The following is a 21,309-nucleotide window of genomic DNA, read 5'->3' as shown; positions in this document are numbered from 1 at the left end:
ACGTTCCCTTTAAGCAAAGACTAGGCTTAATCGCTGTCAGGAAAACCAGCCCATACAATGTAGAAACTTAATTAATTAATTAATTAATTAAGCAATGTAATAAACATAATTTAGCAGACACTCTTATTCAGAGCGACTTGCAGGAGCAATTAGGGTTGAGTGCTCAAGGTCACATCTGCAGATTTTTCACTTAGTCAGCTAGGGGATTCGAACCAGCCACCTTTTGGTTACTGGCCCAACGAGCTTAACCGCTAAGCTACCTGCCGCCCTTGCTGCCTTGTTACCTCCCTAACACTTGCATGTTACCTCAGAAACTGCTGTTTGATAAGTCCATATGATTGTCTGCGTGTAGGTACATGGTCCCTGCTGTGTGGATGCCACTGGTGTTCTATCTCAGCTGGTACTGCTACACCACCTTGGCTCAGGAGACAACCAGACTATTCGCCAGCACAGGTAACAATCATCAGACCTGGGTTAAAATACTATTTAGGGTAGTAAGTATTTGGATATTTTTTTAATTTGAAAACGTAAGTAGTTCAATATTTGGAAATAAACAAATACACAGTATTTATACAAATACTTAAATACACCCATGCATTTGCTATTTTAAATAATGTATTTGCAAATAAGTATTTGAAAATACTTTCAAATAGTAGACTATTTAAAAACAAAATTGTTACATTTTGCACAAGTACAGTAAAATGCTTGACATGCAAGCCCTATCCAACAGTGCAGTATTCAATATCAAATAAAAAACATTAGAAATAAGAAGTAGTAGAAGTAGTTGATTCCGGCCACATTGTTAATTAATCTGTCCAGCAAACTCATGCTTGTTCCCATGTACAGTCTAGTAGAAATGTGATTCCTGTTTAAGTCTGTATCTGTCCCACCCCCTCCCTCTGCAGACTATTCCTTCCTGGTGCACAAGTACAGCTTTCCCCTCATCTTTGTGATGGGCATGGTCATATGGACCTTCATCGAATATTGCATCCATCGCTTCGTCTTTCACATGCGCCCGCCCGCCCACAACTATTACCTCATCACCATTCACTTCCTGCTGCACGGACAGCATCATAAGGTGAGATACGGACATATACAGAAGAGGGTGAACAATACTCTGGAACTAACGTTTAAAATGTATCGTCTTTTTTTTAACTGATAAGTACTTAGGTGTTTTTTATGCCTCTTTTTGTTTATGATTCATTTGAAATTCAGAAACTTGGGAAACTGCAGAAGGATATACTTTTTGTTCCAAATCTAGGCCAAGCCATATGCTAGAATGATAAAACAAAAGTGTGCAGTAACTACTCAAAGTCTATGTGCTCCTATACTAACACCATGGTGCTTTCTCCCCTCCAGTCTCCCTACGATGGCTCCCGCCTAGTCTTTCCTCCTTGCCTGGCCTCAGTGGTGATAGGCAGCTTCTACCTGCTGCTGACCAAGGCCTTCCCTGAGGCCTTAGGGGTGTCCTTGTTTGTGGGGGGGCTGTTTGGGTACGTGGTGTACGACATGATTCATTACTACCTTCACTACGGCTCCCCCCAGAAAAACTCCTACCTGTACAGCCTCAAGGCATACCACGTCAAGCACCACTTTGAACACCAAAGAGCAGGTGAGGAGGACCAGTAAGATGGCGCCGACAGACATGACAGCTCTGCTTCTAGCTCATAAGCAACTTTGCAGTATTTTTTTGGTGTGTTATTTCTTACATTATTCACCCAGAATGTTTTTTGTGTTATTACATACAGCCAGAAAGATATCAGAGCGATGGTAATGCACCAGCATTACGTTCAGGAATACGACTTTCCCGAATTGAATCCTTTGTTCGTACCCCTAGGGCAATTGAACTTAACCCAGAGGCTGCTTTAAGACGCCGCCGGCGGAGAAGAGTTGTTCGGAATAGACTTCTTTTCCAACTCAGGAGGCGTGTACACCATCCACTGCTTCTGAGTATATTACTCGCTAATTTTCAGTCTCTGGACAATAAAGTAGATCAGCTCAGGTTGAGGACCTCCTTCCAGAGAGACATCAGGGACTGTAATATACTCTGTTTCACGGAATCATGGCTCTCTTGGGATATACTGTCCCCAGCCATACAGCCAGCTGGGTTCTCAGTACATCACACAGACAGGAATAAAGAACTCTCCAGGAAGAAGGGCGGTGGTGTATGTTTCATGATTAACTACAGATGGTGTGATTGTAATAACATAGAGAAAGTCCGACTCAAACAGGAAGTACCCATGCTAATGTCTATTCAACGCTGGTCTGACCAATCTGAATCCATGCTTCAAGGTTGTTTTAATCAAATGGACTGGGAGATGTTCCAGGTAGCCTCTGAGAATAACATTAACGTGGACACGGTGACTGAGTTCATCAGGAAGTGTGTAGGGGATGTTATTCCCACTGTGACTATTAAAACCTACCCAAATCAGAAACCACGGATAAATTCCAGCATTCGCGCAAAACTGAAAGCGCGACCCACCGCATTTAAGCATGGTAAGGTGATTGGGAATATGGTTGAATACAAACAGTGTAGTTATTCCCTCATAAGGCAGTCAAACAGGCAAAACAAAACATCAGTACAGAGACAAAGTGAAGTCACAATTCAACAGCTCAGACGCGAGACGTATGTGGCAGGGTCTACAGACAATCATGGATTACAAAAGGAAAACTAGCCACGTCGCGGACAACGATGTCTTGCTCCCGGATAAGCTAAACACCTACTTCGCCCGCTTTGAGGAGAACACAGTGCCACCGGCACGGCCCACTCCCATGGACTGTGGGCTCTCCTTCTCCGTGGCTGACGTGAGTAAGACATTTAAGCGTGTTAACCATCGCAAGGCTGCCGGCCCAGACGGCATCCCTAGCCGCATCCTCAGAGCATGCACTGACCAGCTGAATGGAGTGTTTACGGACATATTCAATCTCTCCCTATCCCAGTCTGCTGTCCCCACTTGCTTCAAAATGTCCACCATTGTTCCTGTACCCAAAAAAGCAAAGGTAACTGAACTAAATTACTATTTCCCCATAGCACTCACTTCTGTCATCATGAAGTGCTTTGAGAGGTTAGTTAAGGATCATATCAACTCTACCTTACCTGACACCCTAGACACACTTCAATTTGCTTACCGCCCCAATAGATCCACAGACGATGCAATCTCCATCGCACTGCACACTGCCCTATCCCATCTGGACAAGAGGAATACCTATGTAAGAATGCTGTTCATTGACTGTAGCTCAGCCTTCAACACGGTTGTACCCTCCAAGCTCATCATTAAGCTTGGGGCCCTGGGTCTGAATCCCGCCCTGTGCAACTGGGTCCTTGACTTCCTGACGGGCCGCCTCCAGGTGGTGAAGGTAGGAAACAACATCTCCAATTTGCTGATCCTCAACACAGGGGCCCCACAAGGGTGTGTGCTCAGCCACCTCCTGTACTCCCTGTTCACCCATGACTGAGGCGCGCCTCCAACTCAATCATCAAGTTTGCAGACGACACAACAGTAGTAGGCCTGATTTACCAACAATGACGAGACGGCCTACAGGGAGGAGGTGAGGGCGCTGGCGGAGGGGTCCAGGAAAATAACCTCTCCCTCAACATCAACAAAATAAAGAATGGATCGTGGACTTCAGGAGACAGCAGAGGGAGCATGCCCCTATCCACATCGACGGGGATGCAGTGGAGAAGGTGGAAAGCTGCAAGTTCCTTGGCGTACACATCACTGACAAACTGAAAAGGTCCACCTACATAGTGTGGTGAAGAAGGTGCAACAGAGCCTCTTCAACCTCAAGAGGATGATGAAATTTGGCTTGTCCCCAAAAAAAACCACAAACTTTTACAGATGCACAATTGCGAGCATCCTGTCGGGCTGTATCATCGGCTGGTACGGAAACTGCACTGCCCGCAACAGCAGGGCTCTCCAGAGGGTGGTGCGGTCTGCCCAACGCATCACCGGTGGCACACTGCCTGCCCTCCAGGACACCTACAGCACCCAATGTCACAGGAAGGCCATAAATATCATCAAGGACATAAACCACCTGAGCTACGGCCTGTTCACCCCGCTATCCAGAAGGCGACGCTATCCAGAAGGCGACAGTACAGGTGGATCAAAGCTGGGACTGGGAGACTGAAAAATAGCTTTTATCTCAAGGCCATCAGACAGTTAAATAGCCATCACTTACTGGTTCCCACCCAGTTACTCAACCTTGCACCTTAGAGGCTGCTCCCCTGTATACATAGACATGGAATCACTGGCCACTTTAACAATGTTTACATACTGCTTTACTCATCTCATATGTATATACTGTATGTTATTCTACTGTATTGTAGTGAATGCCACTCCGGCATTGCTTGTTAGATACTAGTGCACTGTTGGAGCTAGTAACACAAGCATTTTTCTACACCCGCAATATCATCTGCTAAAAATGTGTATGTGACCAATACAATTTGATTTGAATAGCTCTTTGTATCACCATACTTCTGTTTTTACAGTGACTTCTGATAAAGAGGATGGGGGATGAACAAGATCAAGTATTATATTCAGTGCTTGTCTTGGACTGAAATAGGTGCTGGTACTTTTGAGCTAATATTCTAGAACAGGAGCAGGATCTCAAGCAGTAGAACATTTTGAGGTGCTGGTACTCATTTCTGCTGAGCTCCTGCCCAAGTCAAGCACTGATTATATTACCTCAGACTGTTCATATGTCTCTGTAATTGCCTGTAGTTCAGCTTTGTGTATGTTTGTCATAAATATTATACCTGGATTCCTGTATGTTTGCAAAAGTATTTCTGACTCTGTACTCTCACTGATGGCATAAATTGGTTTCCCTCTGCAGGTTTTGGAATCAGCACCACATTGTGGGACTATCCGTTCAACACATTGATTCCTGAACAGACCCTTTAGAAGACCCAACTTACTCTACTCTCCACTGGGGGGCAACCTTCACCCATCCCTCTTAGACCTGGCAATCAACCCCTTCAATGATGCCATACCCTTTGGCCCCAGCCTGTCCCTATAGTCTGTCTGTCTCTGTCTCTGTCTCTGGCTGCTTCGAACAAAACACAAAAACACTTCTCCAATATGTTCCACTTGCCAGTCAAAGAAGAAAGGTATCTTTTCAGAACTGGAGCGATGGAGGTTTGGGGTGATTCTGTATGTTTTGTTTATAATCGACAACCTTATCAAATGAAGATTGTATGACTAGAATGCAGTAAGGAGGATAATACATGCAGTCACAGGATATAACAGTCAACATCCCACCAGAGACCGTATAGCCATCAAACTCAACTCTGGACCTTGAAGTCAGTTCCACTGGGTTTTTACATTGTTCCCCTCTAATAAGGGACTGATTTAGACCTGGGACACCAGGTGGGGTAAATTCATTATCAGGTAGAACAGAAAACCAGCAGCCTCCGGACCTCGTAGGGTACGGGTTTACTAACCCTGCAGTAGAGAGAGACTAGAAAGTGAGAGAGGGAGTGTGAATGTGGAAGAGAGGATAAAGAGTGATGTTTAGGACGGTGAAAGTTAGAGATTATAGTTGTCCTTATATACAGTTGAAGTCGTAAGTTTACATACACTTAGTTTGGAGTCATTAACTTGTTTTTTAACCACTCCACAAATTTCTTGTTAACAAACTATAGTTTTGGCAAGTCGGTTAGGACTCTACTTTGTGCATGACACAAGTCATTTTTCCAACAATTGTTTAGAGACAGATTATTTCACTTATAATTCACTGTATCACAATTCCAGTGGGTCAGAAGTTTACATACACTAAATTGACTGTGCCTTTAAACAGCTTGGAAAATTCTAGAAATTGATGTCATGGCTTTAGATGCTTCTGATAGGCTAATTGACATCATTTGAGTCAATTGGAGGTGTACCTGTGGATGTATTTCAAGGCCTACCTTCAAACTCAGTGCCTCTTTGCTTGACATCATGGGAAAATCTAAAGAAATCAGCCAAGACCTCAGAAAAAAAATTGTAGACCTCCACAAGTCTGGTTCATCCTTGGGAGCCTGAAGGTACCACGCTCATCTGTACAAACCATAGTACGCAAGTATAAACACCATGGGACCACGCAGCCGTCATACCGCTCAGGAAGGAGACGCGTTCTGTCTCCTAGAGATGATCGTACTTTGGTGCGAAAAGTTCAAATCAATCCCAGAACAACAGCAAAGGACCTTGTGAAGATGCTGGAGGAAACGGGTACAAAAGTATCTATATCCACAGTAAAACAAGTCCTATATCGACATAACCTGAAAGGCCGCTCAGCAAGGAAGAAGCCACTGTTCCAAAATCGCCATAAAGAAAATCGAGACTATGGTTTGCAACTGCACATGGGGACAAAGATTGTACTTCTTGGAGAAATGTCCTCTGGTCTGATGAAACAAAAATAGAGCTGTTTGGCCATAATGACCATCGTTATGTTTGGAGGGATGCTTGCAAGCTGAAGAACACCATCCCAACCGTGAAGCATGGGGTGGCAGCATCATGTTGTGGGGTGCTTTGCTGCAGGAGGGACTGGTGCACTTCACAAAATAGATGACAATATGAGGAAGGAAAATTATGTGGATACATTGAAGCAACATCTCAAGACATCAGTCAGGAAGTTAAAGCTTGGTCGCAAATGGTTCTTCCAAATGGACAATGACCCCAAGCATACTTCCAAAGTTGTGGCAAAATGGCTTAAGGACAACAAAGTCAAGATATTGGAGTGGCCATCACAAAGCCCTAACCTCAATCCTATAGAACATTTGTGGGCAGAACTGAAAAAGTGTGTGCGAGCAAGGAGGCTTACAAACCTGACTCAGTTACACCAGCTCTGTCAGGAGGAATGGGCCAAAATTCACCCAACATATTGTGGGAAGCTTGTGGAAGGCTACCTGAAATGTTTGACCCAAGTTAAACTATTTGAAGACAATGCTACCAAATACTAATTGAGTGTATGTACACGTCTTACCCACTGGGAATGTGATGAAAGAAATAAAAGCTGAAATAAATAATTCTCTCTACTATTATTCTGACATTTTACATCCTTAAAATAAAGTGGTGATCCTGAATGACCTAAGACAGGGAATCTTTCCTAGGATAAAATGTCAGGAATTGTGAAAAACTGAGTTTTTAAATGTATTTGGCTAAGGTGTATGTAAACTATCGACTTCAACTGTACATCTAAGCTGTCCAGGTTTATACCTTTTAAGAAAATTCAGGAAAGTACCTTCTCTATCCCTGGAGTGTTTATGCAACTGGAGGTCAAGCGGTAGTAAAACTTTTAGTAACATTGTTATGGGGACCCCATTCTCAACATTATATCACAGCTATGCTGTTTTGACACAGAAAATTGCTGTTGACATTGTGTGCTCACCGAATTCACTGATGCTTAGTCTGTATTGTCTTTCTTAAACTGGGGCATTTCCTTTTCAAATCTGTGGGAAGGTATGGAGGGAGCTGATTTAGTCTTTCACTATGTTCAGACTAATTTATATTTCAACAATGTTTTTTTATTCGTAATGGTATGACTAAATGTATAGAAATATTCGTACAAACAGAGACTGCATCTTTCCCTTTCCATCTCTCTCCTATACACTCTGGTTTGTTGTTGACATGTCAAATGAAGCGTCAGAATGAGTTGATGTTTTACTAGGTGGAGAGAGATGGAGTGAGAGGAAGATTGATGGAAGCATGGATGGGTATGTGTTGTCATGTATACAGAGACAGAACACTGAGGGCATGAGGCCGGTCTACCAGGTCTCCTGCTGTAGGGAGGAGCATATGGCTACAGAATGGAGCTGATAAGGACTTCACTATAGGTTCCCGTGCCCCTCTCTGCATGTAGGATGACGATCTTGCATCAGACTAAACTACAGGAGGCTTTCGGGTTCAGTTCCAGGCCGATCCTCGACTGTTCCGACTAGTTTTATATCCTAAAGTTTCTAGCCTTTTTACCATCTTCTGCATTCCATATGTTTTTGTTCATTCCCTTATTCCCCCTTTTAATTTGTCCTTTGGGTGAAGCCACTACAGATAAGCCCAAAAACTCCTACAGTTCCTCAGGGGACCATGGAGAGAGGAGACTGTGACAGGGGACTGGGGCCTCACAAAGTACATGCGTCTCAAACAGTGATTTGAACCGTTAGGTCATAACGTGTGTGTGTATGTATATATATATATATATATAATATATATATAATATATAATATATATATATATATATATTATATATATATAATATATATATAATATATATAATATATATCTCACTACAGCTAAGGACACGTCCTGGGCCCACAGTCTCCTATCACCTCCATTGGGGCTTGATGGGGGTGATTTATATGCCAAGAGAGTAATTCTTCATCACATAAATATGTGTAATCCAGCATTTGCTTTACTGTATAAAATCCTCTTCCTTGCAGTCATTTAAGTGGGAGTGTTCTGTTTGGAACTCAGGTTGGGGTCAGGGCTCAGGGTTGAGTCGTGTTCACGTTGTTCGGACAGAGAACGGTCAGTGAAGGATCAGTAAGATACCCTGATTAGCATCAAGAACTCATATCACAGTAGAGAATATGCACGTTCAAGACAATATTTATACCCATGCTTATGATGACTTTTGTATGATGAACTTTTCACGACATGATGAACCAAATATTGTTGTGATATGTTGATAATAAGGATGCTGATGGTGTTGATGAAAATTATGATAATGGCAGTTGAGTTTGGCATGCCACCTCCCCCCTCTGTATCAACACCCACCCTAGTCTTTGACTGGACCAAGCGTCTTGCTGAGCAGAAGGGTGCCACCTGTTGGGTTAAAGTAGAATAGGCCTGTAGATATATTTTTCTATATTTATTAAAAACTTGTAAGCTTTGATTCTGACATGAAATTCTCTGCTCAATTATGCAATAATATTGTAAAATCGGTTTAGCACATATTTTGCTTTTGTTTTGGAATTTTAAATGTCTATGCAAATGGGGAAGTATCAGTAAATAAATGCCTTTATATTTCTGATCACTTGTCATGTTTTGTTTTCAAATCAATTTTTATTGGTCACATACACATGGTTAGCAGATGTTATTGTGAGTGTAGCGAAATGCAGCTTTTTACTCTAAACCTTTTTAAGGGTCATGTTGATGTACTGAACTCTAGATAATTCTGTTATTCTTTGCCTTACTAATGGCTACTAATGAAGGTTTGATTTCCTACAGCATACAGTGCCGTGAAAAATAGTTGCCCCATTTCTGATTTTCTCTATTTTTGCATATTTTCGACACTGGTTTTTAGATCTTCAACCAAAACCTAATATTAGATAAAGGGACCTGAGTTAACAAATACAACTTTTGATCATTTTCATTTCTTTTATAAAGTTATGCAAAACCCAATAACTCAAAAGGTTGTGCCACCTTCAGCTGCAATTACTGTAACCAAACGTCTCTCACATCACTGTGGAAGAATTGTGGCACACTCTTCCATGCAGAACTGCTTTAACTCAACGATATTTGTGGGTTTTCTAGCACAAATGATTTTCACTCCTGCCACAACATCTCAATGGGGTTTAAGTCTGGACTTTGACTAGGCCATTCCAAAACATTACATTTGTTGATTTTCAGCCACTCTGATGTAAACTTGCTTGTGTGTTTTGGATAATTTTCTTGTTGCATGATCCAGCTGCACTTCAGCTTCAGCTCATTGACGGATGGCCTGACATTTTCCCTCAGATTGATCCGATACAGAGCAGAGTTCATGGTTCCTTCAATGATGGCAAGTCGTCCAGGTCCTGTGGCAGCAATGCATCACCTAAACCATCACACTACCACCACCTGTGACCACCATGCTTGACCGTTGGTATAAGATTCTTACTGTGAAATGCATTGTTTGGTTTTCACCAGACATAACGTGACCCATGTCATCCAGAAAGTTCCACTTTTGACTAATCTGTCCATAGAACATTTTTCCAGGAGTCTTGATGATCATCCAGGTGCTTCCAGGTGCTTTTTGGCAAACTTGAGTTGACTTTTTGGACAACACTGCTCACGTTATGTTTGGTGAAAACCAAACACTGCATACCACAGTAAGAACCTCATACCAACGGTCAAGCATGTTGGTGGTAGTGTGAGGGTTTGGGGATGCTTTGCTGCCTCAGGATCTGGGCGACTTGCCATCATTGAAGGAACCATGAATTCTGCTCTGTATCAGAGAAAAATGTATTACTTGCTAAACAAAATCTCTTTCTCTTAGCAATTGTATTAGTATAAAATAATAGAATTTCCGAATTTTGGAGGGCATACAATATAGTATTGTATTTGAATTATTTATTTTATACAGTCATTTTTGCTAATCTTTATCAAGTGTGTCAATAATTTCAGACCCCACTGCATATGCAGCCTGCTGTGTGTGAGTAGTTCAGTACTGTGGCGGCTATGGTCTGTGAGTCAGAGCTCTGTGGGACAGTAGGACCCAGGGCTGCAGACAGACAAAGGCAGGCAGAGATGGGAGGTGCCTGTCAGGGAGGAAAAATAAACGCAGTGAGCAGAGTTCCACACCCTGAAGGGAAGGAGAAGTTTCACTGCATTCCTGTCCTGCAACTCAACTCTGAATCAACCATCTGCAAGGACAGATCCGTAGTGTGTAAGTGTGTGTGTTTAGGTCTGTGTTCAGGACCCCTGACCAGGCCCCACCTTTATTTCAGGACAACTGTGTGTGTATGGTCGTGTGTGTGTTGTCTGTGCGATTGTGTGTTCAAACATCACACTGGAGGGGGTGTGGGCCAGCTATCCACATACGCCTATTGACCTATACCTCAGCGCCCTGTCAGGTACCGTACACTCCTTCATACACTCTCATTATTCTTTACCTTCCTCCTCTATCTAGCTTTCACTTTCTTCCTCTCAGCCTTGATGTTACATAGGAAGTTGCTTATCTGCTCAGATGCTGCTACCACACTGCCGTTGCTCTCTGCGGTTCCTTCTTGACGCACAACATAATTAAAGAGACAGTGAGGTGAAGCACTTAGAGCCAAGCACAAAGAAGACTATATATTGCAGCCGGCTTGGCCCCTTGTTTCTGGCTACTGCTGCCCTCCTATGTTGACTCAGTGTTCACAACTTCAGATCTCTGCCATCTGGTCATTCCTCTCTGTCCTCTCTATGTTTTACTGCTACCCTGTCCTCTCAGCATCACATGCAAATTGACCTGCTCTCTAACCTACAGCCACAACCTTCTATGGCCATTTGAACTCTCCATGCAAATGTGTGGATTACAGGGTGTATAAATATATCACAGATGATGAACCAGGAAACACACACTGCCTCTCTACAGGGAGACGATGACATCACTAGGTGATAAAGGTGAAGGCTACAGGGAGACAACGGCATTGCTGGGTAATGAAGATGAAGGCTCCGTCCAAACCCAGACGAAGGTCCTGAACCAGGGCTCCTGGACGCAGGTCAGCTGTCCCTGCTGTGTGTCTGAGCAGGTGGAGCCCCTGGTCCTCATCCAGCTGTCAGACAACATCCAGCCCGTCACCAAGAGGTGGCTCATCTCCCTGATCGAGATGTCCGAGAGAGACGGAGGTGAGAGGTCAGGTCAGATAGGGTCAGCAGCAGATCAGACGTCTTCAATCTTTGTTGTGTTTTGTTCCAGCTCAGTACTATTGAGTATTAACCCAATCTGATTCAGCTGATTCACCTGGGCTTCATGATTAGTTTATTAGTTGAGTCTCTTGTTACAAAGTAGTGTACGTACATCCAGTGACTGCTTTATTAACGTGGGTTAAGCCTGATGAAATCAAATCAAATCAAGTTTATTTTATATAGCCCTTCGTACATCAGTTAATATCTCGAAGTGCTGTACAGAAACCCAGCCTAAAACCCCAAACAGCAAGCAATGCAGGTGTAGAAGCACGGTGGCTGGGGAAAACTCCCTAGAAAGGCCAAAACCTAGGAAGAAACCTAGAGAGGAACCCGGCTATGAGGGGTGGCCAGTCCTCTTCTGGCTGTGCCAGGTGGAGATTATAACAGAACATGGCCAAGATGTTCAAAATGTTCATAAATGACCAGCATGTGATGAAGACCTTTGAGTCGAAATGTTGCACAATACAACTGCGGGAGCATTCATCAGTGTGCAGGCATCTAAGTTTATTAGCTGAATCAGGTGTCAGTCATTACCGGGTTGAAACTGAAGATTGTAGGACTACATCCTCAAAGAACACTGCAGTAGAGGCAAGGATAATATGGTTGAACCTCTCTCTTCCTCCCTGGACTAGGCGCAGCGTTGCTGGCCCACCCTGGAGAGGATGAGTGTGGGGATGTGATCGTGGTGTCTGCTCCTCGCTGCACCCTCCTCAGAGCCACAGAGGACCTGGGTCTGTGTAAGAAATACCACAATGAAGACATGGTTGCTTTCTCCTACAATGACAGAGACAACTTCAGCAATGTTGGTAAGAATGTTGGTAATCAGCAGGGAAAGATTAGAGGGATAGTTACGATAATAACAGTTACTAGGCTAAGTTGAAATCAAACTTGTTGTGTAGAACTTCAGCACCCAATACATCTTCTGTAGGAACACAATCAACACATTCACTGTGGTAATAAACTGTAGTAATAAAGATCAAATAAAATATGAAATGTAATATATATGACAGTCTTGATTGATGCCTGTCCTCTGTGTTACCAGATGACATGCAGGAGTTCCTGACGCTAGCGGAGCGTCAGTACATAGTCAAGTATGAGCTGGACTTTCTAAGGGCCCAGAAGGGGCAGAAAATCCCTGGAGTCCCTGAGTCTCAGGGGGTCCTGAAGGCCAGGGAGAACATATGTGAGTCTTTACTCTGTGTGTGTGTGTGTGTGTGTGTGTGTGTGTGTGTGTGTGTGTGTGTGTGTGTGTGTGTGTGTGTGTGTGTGTGTGTGTGTGTGTGTGCGTGTGCGCATGTGTGTGATTGTGTATTAGATATTCTGTTTACCTCAGCATTTTCTGTTCTCTTTGTCATTATTTTGCTTAGCTAAGCTGCTCTGCAGCAGAGCAGAGCACCACCTCTGGTTGATAATTTCTGTGCTCTCTCCTGTCCTCTCTTACTGCTCTGAGATCTGTCTCTGAGAACTACAACACACTGTCCCTTACATATGCTGGATAGCGTTAACAGTGTAATGCATTACTGCTGAGCTTCTGCCTATGTTACCTCCTCTTCCCTGTCTGTATGTGTAGTAATGGTAGTTGTATTGTACAGCTCTCTGTCCTGTCCTAGCCTATCCCTCTTGTCTCTATATTGTAGGTCAGAAGCTAGAGAAGGCGGGAGTGATAAAGGACATCTTCCCTCTGCATGACAAGCAGAGACTGACAGACCTGTGCAGAAACTGGTACTCTGGGAAGCAGATATGGGGACAGCCTCTTGGTAAACAATAACAACATAAATATAAACATAGACACACGTACACAAACGTGTATTCCTTTATCCTACTAATGGTCTCTCTGTCCTTTATGCAGACTCTATCCAAGCCTACTTCGGAGGCACCGTGGGGTTTTACTTCAGCTTCCTGGACTTCTACACCTGGGCCCTGGTGCCCCCTGCTATCCTAGGCCTAGTGCTGACCTTTCTGCTGCCTAGAGGTGGATCAGGAGCTGGGGTTGTGAAGGAGCAGGCTGGAGAGGGGGTGATGGAGGGGGTGGTAGAGGTGGACGACAGCCCCTCGGTCAGCGGTCACATGGTACAGGCCGTGTTCAGCATGTTGTGGTCCACGCTGGTCATGGAGTTCTGGAAGCGACGCAGCTCCTCCCTCTCCCACCGCTGGGGCTTGCTGCACCTGGCCGAGCGCTTCGCTGAGCCCCGCCCTGGTTTCCACGGCACCCTGGGGATCAACCCTGTGACCGGGCGGCTGGAGCCCCTGTTCCCGGAGTGGCAGAGGCAGCTGCGTGTAGGCCTGGTGTCTGTGCCCCTGGTGGGGTTCTTCCTGGGGATGGTGGTGCTGGGTATGACAGGGTTCTACCACGGAGAGGCACTGGCACAGGGCTTCCATCAGGACAGCGGCTCCCTGTTCTCTGGAGCTCTGCTCTACCTGCCCTCTGTGGCTCACATTGTCTACACCAACATGCTGGGGAATGTGTACCGCACTGTGGCCATGCAACTCACCGAGTGGGGTGAGAAAGGGCACTGGGCGATGGAGAGGGAGATGGGTTAGATAGGGAGGAGGTGAAAAAGAAGCAGATTGAGAAGAGGGAGAGAGACAATAAGTTTGATGTTGATGAATAATTGTGGTAGGGGGTAAAATGTTTGGGAAAACAGAGCTAAGTTCACCGAAGGGCATAGGCTAATAGAATCATACAGTACGCAATTGGATACAAGGTGTCACAGATTGTTTGTCTGTAACACCTGAAAATGTTTATTTTCTTCTTGTAGAAAACCACAGAGAGGAGTCCTCCTTCCAGAACCATCATACCACCAAAGTCCTCCTGGTCAGTCTCACTCGTCCTTCCCCATCTGTCAGTTTATTCCTCTCCTCCTCCTCCTCTTCCTCCTCCTTCTCCTCCTCCTCCTCCTCCTCTTCCTCCTTCTTCCTCCTCCTCCTTCTCCTCCTCCTCCTCCTCCTCCTCCTCCTCCACCTATCCCTCTGGTCCTCCCTCTCTCTCTGTTCCTACTGAATATCTAAATCTGTTGCAATAGTCCCTGGTGCAGAGTTAAATGTATTCGGACACAGGTAGGTGTAGTGTGCAGATAGTATCATCTGTGTATGTATAAGCAGATGTGGGAGCCATTCCTCAGTGAGAGGCAAATCAGATACAGTAAAACAGGATATGTATTCAGTGGTTCCCATATATACATTTAGCAGCGGCGGTGTGCTATTTTACCATCCCAAATAATTTTCAGTAAAATGTTTTCGGTGTGAACTTAAATGACTAGAACTAGATATAAAGTCTGTAGAAAATATAATGGAGCAATATATGTAAAAATTAGATCACCTCTGGGAACTAACAATCGCCAAAATAAAAACGTTGTCATGGTATGAGGCCCCCAGTGATTTTGTTATAATGTTTGAGTCACCCAGATAGCATAAGAACATGGCATAAGCCATGGCAAAAATGTGTACAATTGCAGAAAACTAGCTTTAAAACTGTCAAATTTTCTCTCAGCCCCATGTCAAAATGTGTAGAATTGTAGAAAACTAGCTTTAAACTGTCAAATTTTCTTTCCGCCCATGTCAAAGTGTATAGAATTGCAGGAAACTAGCTTTAAAACGGTTAAATGTTTTCTCAGCCCTATGGCAAAATAAGTAGAATTGCAGGAAACCAGTGTTAAAACTGTAAAATGTTCTCAGACCCATGGCAAAATGTGTAGCATTGCTGGAAATTAGCTTTGAAACTGCAAATGTCTTTTTTTCAGTTCACTTTCTTCAACTACTTTGCTGTGCTATTTCACATTGCCTTCTACAAACAAGACCTTCCACTTCTAAGGAAGGTAAGAGATTTCAGCTGGGCAGCACTGTTTGTTTATGACTGGCCAGAGGAAATTATATACAATGTCACAGTAAAAATCGCAAATGTAAATAAATGTTTTCTTGAGCTGTGCAACAGAACACATCATGTTCTCTCTGTGTGCAGTATGTACTGCACCTAAAGTAATTGATCACAGCGTGTGTGTGCGGGTGTGGGTGCGTGCATGAGTGCGTTTGTATACAGCAGGTAACTAACTATATGTGTGTGTTTACCATCTGTCTGTATACACAGAGGCTTGCGTCTCTGCTAATCGTGACCCAACTGGTGAACCAGTGTACAGAGGTTGTGGTGCCGTTCATAGTGGACCGCTTCTTCAGTGCTCCTCAGAAGAAGCAGCAGGAGGATGACCCAGATGTGGACAAACTCAGAGCCCAGAGAAGCCTGCCTCCTTTTCCAGTAAGTCCATGTAAAATGTGTTGGTGTTTGAACGTTTTCCTCTGTTTCTCTTCATTGTGCTCTTGTTTGACTTTCTTTGTATCTGTGCCGTAGGGGGTTGAATTAAGGTTGGGTGTATTGCATTTGTACTGTATGTTACTGAATGTTATGTTTTGGTGTGTAACTTATTGCATCTGTCGCTATGTTTCAGGGCCTATTTGCTGAGTACATTGAGTTGCTGGTGCAGTTTGGGTATTTGAGTCTGTTCTCCTGTGTATACCCGCTCACCGCCGTCCTCCTGCTCCTCAACAACATCACAGAGATCAGAGCAGATGCATACAAGATCTGTAAACTGTTCCGTAAACCCTTCTCAGCCCCTGTGTCCAACATAGGAGTGTGGCAGGTCAGGTGGTTTTTAAGAGAGGGAATGTGAAAATGTGAACAAACAGAGAGCGCATTTTACTGCATATGGAAATTAGCTATGTAGCTAAATCTGGTGAATAAATAGATGTGGTTAATGTAATTTTCAAATCGGTGCCAATCCATGTCGCTGAACACATGTGTCTGTCTTTGCTCCTGTCCTTGTATGTGCCTGTAACTATATTTATGTATGCCTTTGTATATTTCAGACAGCGTTTGAGGTTCTGGGGTTTGTTTCAGTCATGTCTAACTGCTGGCTGTTGCTACTGTCTCCTCGGGTCCGGGAGTTCTGTCTGGAGGGAGGGATTAGCGGCAGAAACATCATACTCTTCGCCATCCTGATCGAGGTACAGTATGATTATACTACAGTTCAGTATCTTGCTCATAACAGTTGTCTTATTCATAGCATATTACTATGTCATTATCTGCCCAACTGACATATGTTGTATGTACACTGAGTATACCAAACATTAGGAACACCTTCCTAATAATGAGTTGCTCTCAAGAATAGCCTCAATTCATCTGGGCATGGACTCCACAAAGTGCTGAAAGTGTTCCACAGGGATGCTGGCCCATGTTGACTCCAATGTTTCCCACAGTTGTGTCAAGTTGGCTGGATGTCCTTTGGGTGGTGGACCATTCTTGATACAGACGGGAAAATGTTGAGTGTGAAAAACCCAGCAGTGTTGTAGTTTTAGACACAAACCGATGCGCTTGCCACCTACTAACATACCCTGTTCAAAGGTACTTACATTTTTTGTCTTTCCCATTCACCCTCTGAATGGCACACATACACAATCAATGTCTCAATTGTCTGAAGGCTTAAAAATCTTTTTTTATTCGGTCTCCTCCCCTTCATCTACATCTAAGTGGCTTTAACAAGTGACGTCAATTAGGGATTCAGGCATTCACCTCGATTCACCTGGTCAAATCAAATCAAATGTTATTTGTTACATGCGCCAAATACAACAGGTGTAGACCTTACAGTGAAATGCTGAATACAACAGGTGTAGACCTTACAGTGAAATGCTGAATACAACAGGTGTAGACCTTACCGTGAAATGCTTACTTACGAGCCCTTAACCAACAATGCAGTTTTAAGAAAATATCAACAAAAAAAAAGAGATAAGAATAACAAATGATTTAAAGAGCAGCAGTAAATAACAATAGCGGGGCTGTATACAGGGAGTTCCTGTACAGAGTCAATGTGCGGGGGCACCGGTGTCAAGGTAATTGAGGTAATATGTACATGTAGGTAGAGTTATTAAAGTGACTATGCAAAGATAATGACAGGGGGGGGGGGTCAATGCAAATAGTCTGGGTAGCCATTTGATTAGCTGTTCAGTAGTCTCATGCCTTGGGGGTAGAAGCAATTTAGGAGCCTCTTGGACCTAAACTTGGCACCAAGGCACCGCTTTCCGTGCAGTAGCAGAGAGAACAGTCTGTGACTAGGGTTGTCAGTCATGGAAAGAGCAGGTGTTCTTCATGTATTGTATATTAATACTTAGTGTATATGTGTGTGTTTGTTTGTCAGCATGTCCTGATCCTGGTCAAGATGATTCTTGCTTTTATGATCCCAGACGAACCAGACTGGGTCAGAATCAAGAGGGAACAGATTGAGTTTCACTCCATGCAAGCTCTTGGGCAGCAGGTGAGAGAATAATCATTATAGAAAAGCCCTGACCGTACTGTAACAATCAAGTGTCTGACAATCAAACATCTCCCTTTGACTTTACAGAAGCTATAGAGGTTGTGGAACCCCCAGTGGTGGAAAAGTACTAAATTGTCATACTTGAGTAAAAGTAAAGATACCTTAACAGCAAATGGCTCAAGTAAAAGTGAAAGTTACCCAGTAAAATACTACTTGAGTAAAAGTCTAAAAGTATCTGGTTTTAAATGTGCTTAAGTACAGTGCAGACAGGAATATAAAGTACTACATTGTCATACTTGAGTAAAAGTACAAAGTAAAAGTAAATGCTGTACATCAATTTCCTTATATTAAGCAAACTAGTCGGCCTTATTTTCGTATTATTTTTAATTACGGACATAAACGGGCTCACTCCAACACTCAGACATAATTTACAAACACAGTAGTTGTGTTTTGTGAGTCCGCCAGATCATAGGCAGTAGGGATGACAAAGTGTTATATTGATAGGTACATTAATTCTGCTTGAGCATTCTAATTGTAACGAGTACTTTTTTGTGTCAGGGAAAAGGTAAGGAGTAAAAAGTACATTATTTTCTTTAGGAATGTAGTGGAGGAAAAGTAAAAGTAGTCAAAAATATAAATTGTGAAGTAGAGATACCCCCCAAAACTACTTAAGTAGTACTTAAAAGTATGTTTACTTAAGTACTTTACACCACTGGGAACCCCTGAGGGGAAGTCCATAATCTGTCTCCTGTTGCCCTTCAAATGTTGGTCAGGACCTGGGGGCTCATTAGAATCAGCTGCCATGGCGATGAGGGAGAGGAGGATCCAAAGAGATGTCTGTCTGACCTCTAAACCTAAATCCCGGAGCCAGCCAGAGTCTGCCCTGAGAAGCTCTGTCAGTCTCAGTATCTCCCCCTGGAGGACTGCTCTAGTCATAACTAGAGAAGTCTCTCATGTCATGGGAGATAGCAGGGGTGTCAAACAAATTTTGCCCCGGTGGCCATTCGGTCTTCAACGAGGTCCGGAGAGCTGCACTGAAAATGCGCTATATTTCCTCCCTGTCAAAAAGTGCAAAAAATACTTCTCTATTGTTTTTGAAAATGTTGATACTCCTTGTCTCTCTAGCTTTCATTTCGGGGATTTTTAGGAAGCTGGACACACTCAAGAAACTGTAAGAATGTAGGCCCATTAGCATTTCTACACAGTTTCAATGTTGTTTTAGTCATTTTAAAGTATAATGAGTTTGATTCCCCCTTAAAAATGTATAATAATAATTTTTAAAATAATATATATACAGTACCAGGCAAAAGTTTGGACACACCTACTCATTCAAGGTTTTTTCTATATTTTTACTATTTTCTACATTGTAGAATAATAGTGAAGACATCAAAACTATGAAATAACACATATGGAATTGTGTAGTAACCAAATACGTGTTAAACAAATCAAAACATATTTTATATTTGAGATTCTTCAAAGTGGCCACCATTTGCCTTGATGACAGCTTTGCACACTCTTCTATATTTTGATTTGTTTAACACTTTTTGGTCACTAAATGATTCCATATGTGTTATTTCATAGTTTTGATGTTTTCACTATTATTCTACAATGTAGAAAATAGTAATAATAAAGAAAAACCCTTGAATGAGTAGGTGTGTCCAAACTTTTGACCGGTACTGTGTATATATATATATATATATATATATATATGTATAAACTTTATACTATATATATATATATATATATATATATATATATATATATATATAGTATAACGTTTTTGCTTTGTCATTATGGGGTATTGTCTGTATATTGATGAGGAAAACATGTAATTTAATAAATTTTAGAATAAGGCTGTAACCTAACAAAATGTGGAAAAAGTCAAGGCGTCTGAATACTTTCCGAATGCACTGTATATGTCAAATCCCCCCCCCCCCCCCCCCCAAAGTGTCACATGCGCCGAATATCTATCTATCTATCTATCTATCTATCTATCTATCTAAATAAATAAATAAATAAATAAATAAATAAATAAAACAAAACACCCACGGGCCGGATAGGAACCTTCCGCAGGCCGGATCCAGCCCGTGGGCCATATATTTGACACCCCTGTACTAGAGTGAGAGACGAGGCACTGATGATGAAGGAAAACCAAAGTGCAAGAGCTAAGAGCTTTTGTACATTGTGTTAATGCAGCTTCAGCATAAGTGTGTTTGAGACTTCTTGAAATATTGGGTAGCTTTGGACTTTATTGTGTGTGTGGAACATAGTATGCAAGTATTTCATTTGCTGTATAATCACACAAGTGCAAATATGCATATAATTTTGTACATTTTTCCCGACAGTGTGTTCCACGTACACTTTTAGGAAGAAAGGTGCTATCTAGCCTAAAAGGGATCTTCGGCTGCCCCCATAGGAGAACCCTTTGAATAACTATTTTTGGTTCCAGGTAGAAGCCTTTTGGGTTCTACCTGGAACCAAAAAGGGTTCTCCCATGGGGACTTCCCGAAGAACCCTTGTTGAACTATTTTTTCTAAGCGTGTACTTTCACATTATGAGTGTTATGTTATACGCTTCAGGCACATTGCAACACCACTGAAAGCACTTGATATCACATATCTGTGTACTTTTATTTGAAGATGACTATATTTAAACATGTGTATTGATGATGAGCTTGATGTTGGACTATGTTATGTATTACATGTGCATTATCTGTAACTTTTAAAAAGGAAGATTTCAGAACAGATGCAGTGTTGGATGAATGTAAACAGCTGGGTTGATGGTTGTGTTTGACTAAATAAACTAAACATACCTAATCATCCAAAAAGGTACAGAAATGCCTTTTGATGTATTTTTATCATTTGACTGGCTAAAAAGAAAACCATGACCGCTTCAGAGGAATAATTATTGGTTGATAATCTCTACAGCAAATACAGTTGAAGTCGGAAGTTTACATACACCTTAGCCAAATACATTTAAACTCGGTTTTTCACAATTCCTAACATTTAATCCTTGTAAAAATTCCTTGTCTTAGGTCAGTTAGGATCACCACTTTATTTTAAGAATGTGAAATGACAGAATAATAGTAGAATGATTTATTTCAGCTTTTATTTCTTTCATCACATTCCCAGTGGGTCAGAAGTTTACACACACTCAATTAGTATTTGGTAGCATTGTCTAAATAGTTTAACTTGGGTCAAACGTTTTGGGTAGCCTTCTACAAGCTTCCCACAATATGTTGGGTGAATTTTGGCCCATTCCTCCTGACAGAGCTGGTGCCATCTATTTTGTGAAGTGCACCAGTCCCTCCTGCAGCAAAGCACCCCCACAACATGATGCTGCCACCCCCGTGCTTCACGGTTGGGAGGGTGTTCTTCGGCTTG

The 21,309-nt window shown here is 42.7% G+C and overlaps 2 protein-coding genes across 4 annotated transcripts in view; both read left to right on the top strand.

Annotated features, from left to right (window-relative positions):
* LOC129867184 (fatty acid 2-hydroxylase-like) overlaps positions 1-8,153 on the top strand; it is a 33,133-nt gene extending 24,980 nt beyond the window's left edge. Inside the window, exons 4-7 of the mRNA XM_055940412.1 lie at positions 353-453; positions 906-1,078; positions 1,360-1,612; positions 4,834-8,153. Coding sequence (XP_055796387.1) covers positions 353-453; positions 906-1,078; positions 1,360-1,612; positions 4,834-4,901 — 595 coding nt within the window. The 3' untranslated portion in view covers positions 4,902-8,153. The remainder of the gene's footprint in view (positions 1-352; positions 454-905; positions 1,079-1,359; positions 1,613-4,833) is intronic.
* A 2,316-nt stretch (positions 8,154-10,469) lies between these two features.
* Positions 10,470-19,608, top strand: LOC129867183 (anoctamin-10-like). Of its 3 annotated transcripts, none has more exons than XM_055940411.1 (13): positions 10,470-10,810; positions 11,258-11,567; positions 12,260-12,433; positions 12,670-12,810; positions 13,265-13,384; positions 13,477-14,127; positions 14,387-14,442; positions 15,368-15,442; positions 15,712-15,876; positions 16,067-16,258; positions 16,485-16,622; positions 17,810-17,926; positions 18,014-19,608. In XM_055940411.1, exons 2-13 carry the CDS (start codon positions 11,321-11,323, stop codon positions 18,020-18,022), a joined length of 2,085 nt encoding a protein of 694 aa, XP_055796386.1. In that variant the 5' UTR covers positions 10,470-10,810; positions 11,258-11,320; the 3' UTR covers positions 18,023-19,608. The 3 variants fall into 3 exon arrangements, with proteins under 3 accessions (XP_055796386.1, XP_055796385.1, XP_055796384.1); XM_055940410.1 differs by having other exon boundaries at positions 11,314-11,567; positions 18,014-19,607; XM_055940409.1 differs by having other exon boundaries at positions 10,470-10,623; positions 11,314-11,567; positions 18,014-19,606.
* The last annotated feature ends 1,701 nt before the right edge of the window (positions 19,609-21,309 follow it).

This window comes from Salvelinus fontinalis, chromosome 12 (assembly GCF_029448725.1).
Source record: "Salvelinus fontinalis isolate EN_2023a chromosome 12, ASM2944872v1, whole genome shotgun sequence".
Taxonomy (NCBI): domain Eukaryota; kingdom Metazoa; phylum Chordata; class Actinopteri; order Salmoniformes; family Salmonidae; genus Salvelinus; species Salvelinus fontinalis.
This window is presented reverse-complemented; position numbering and strand designations above follow the sequence as displayed.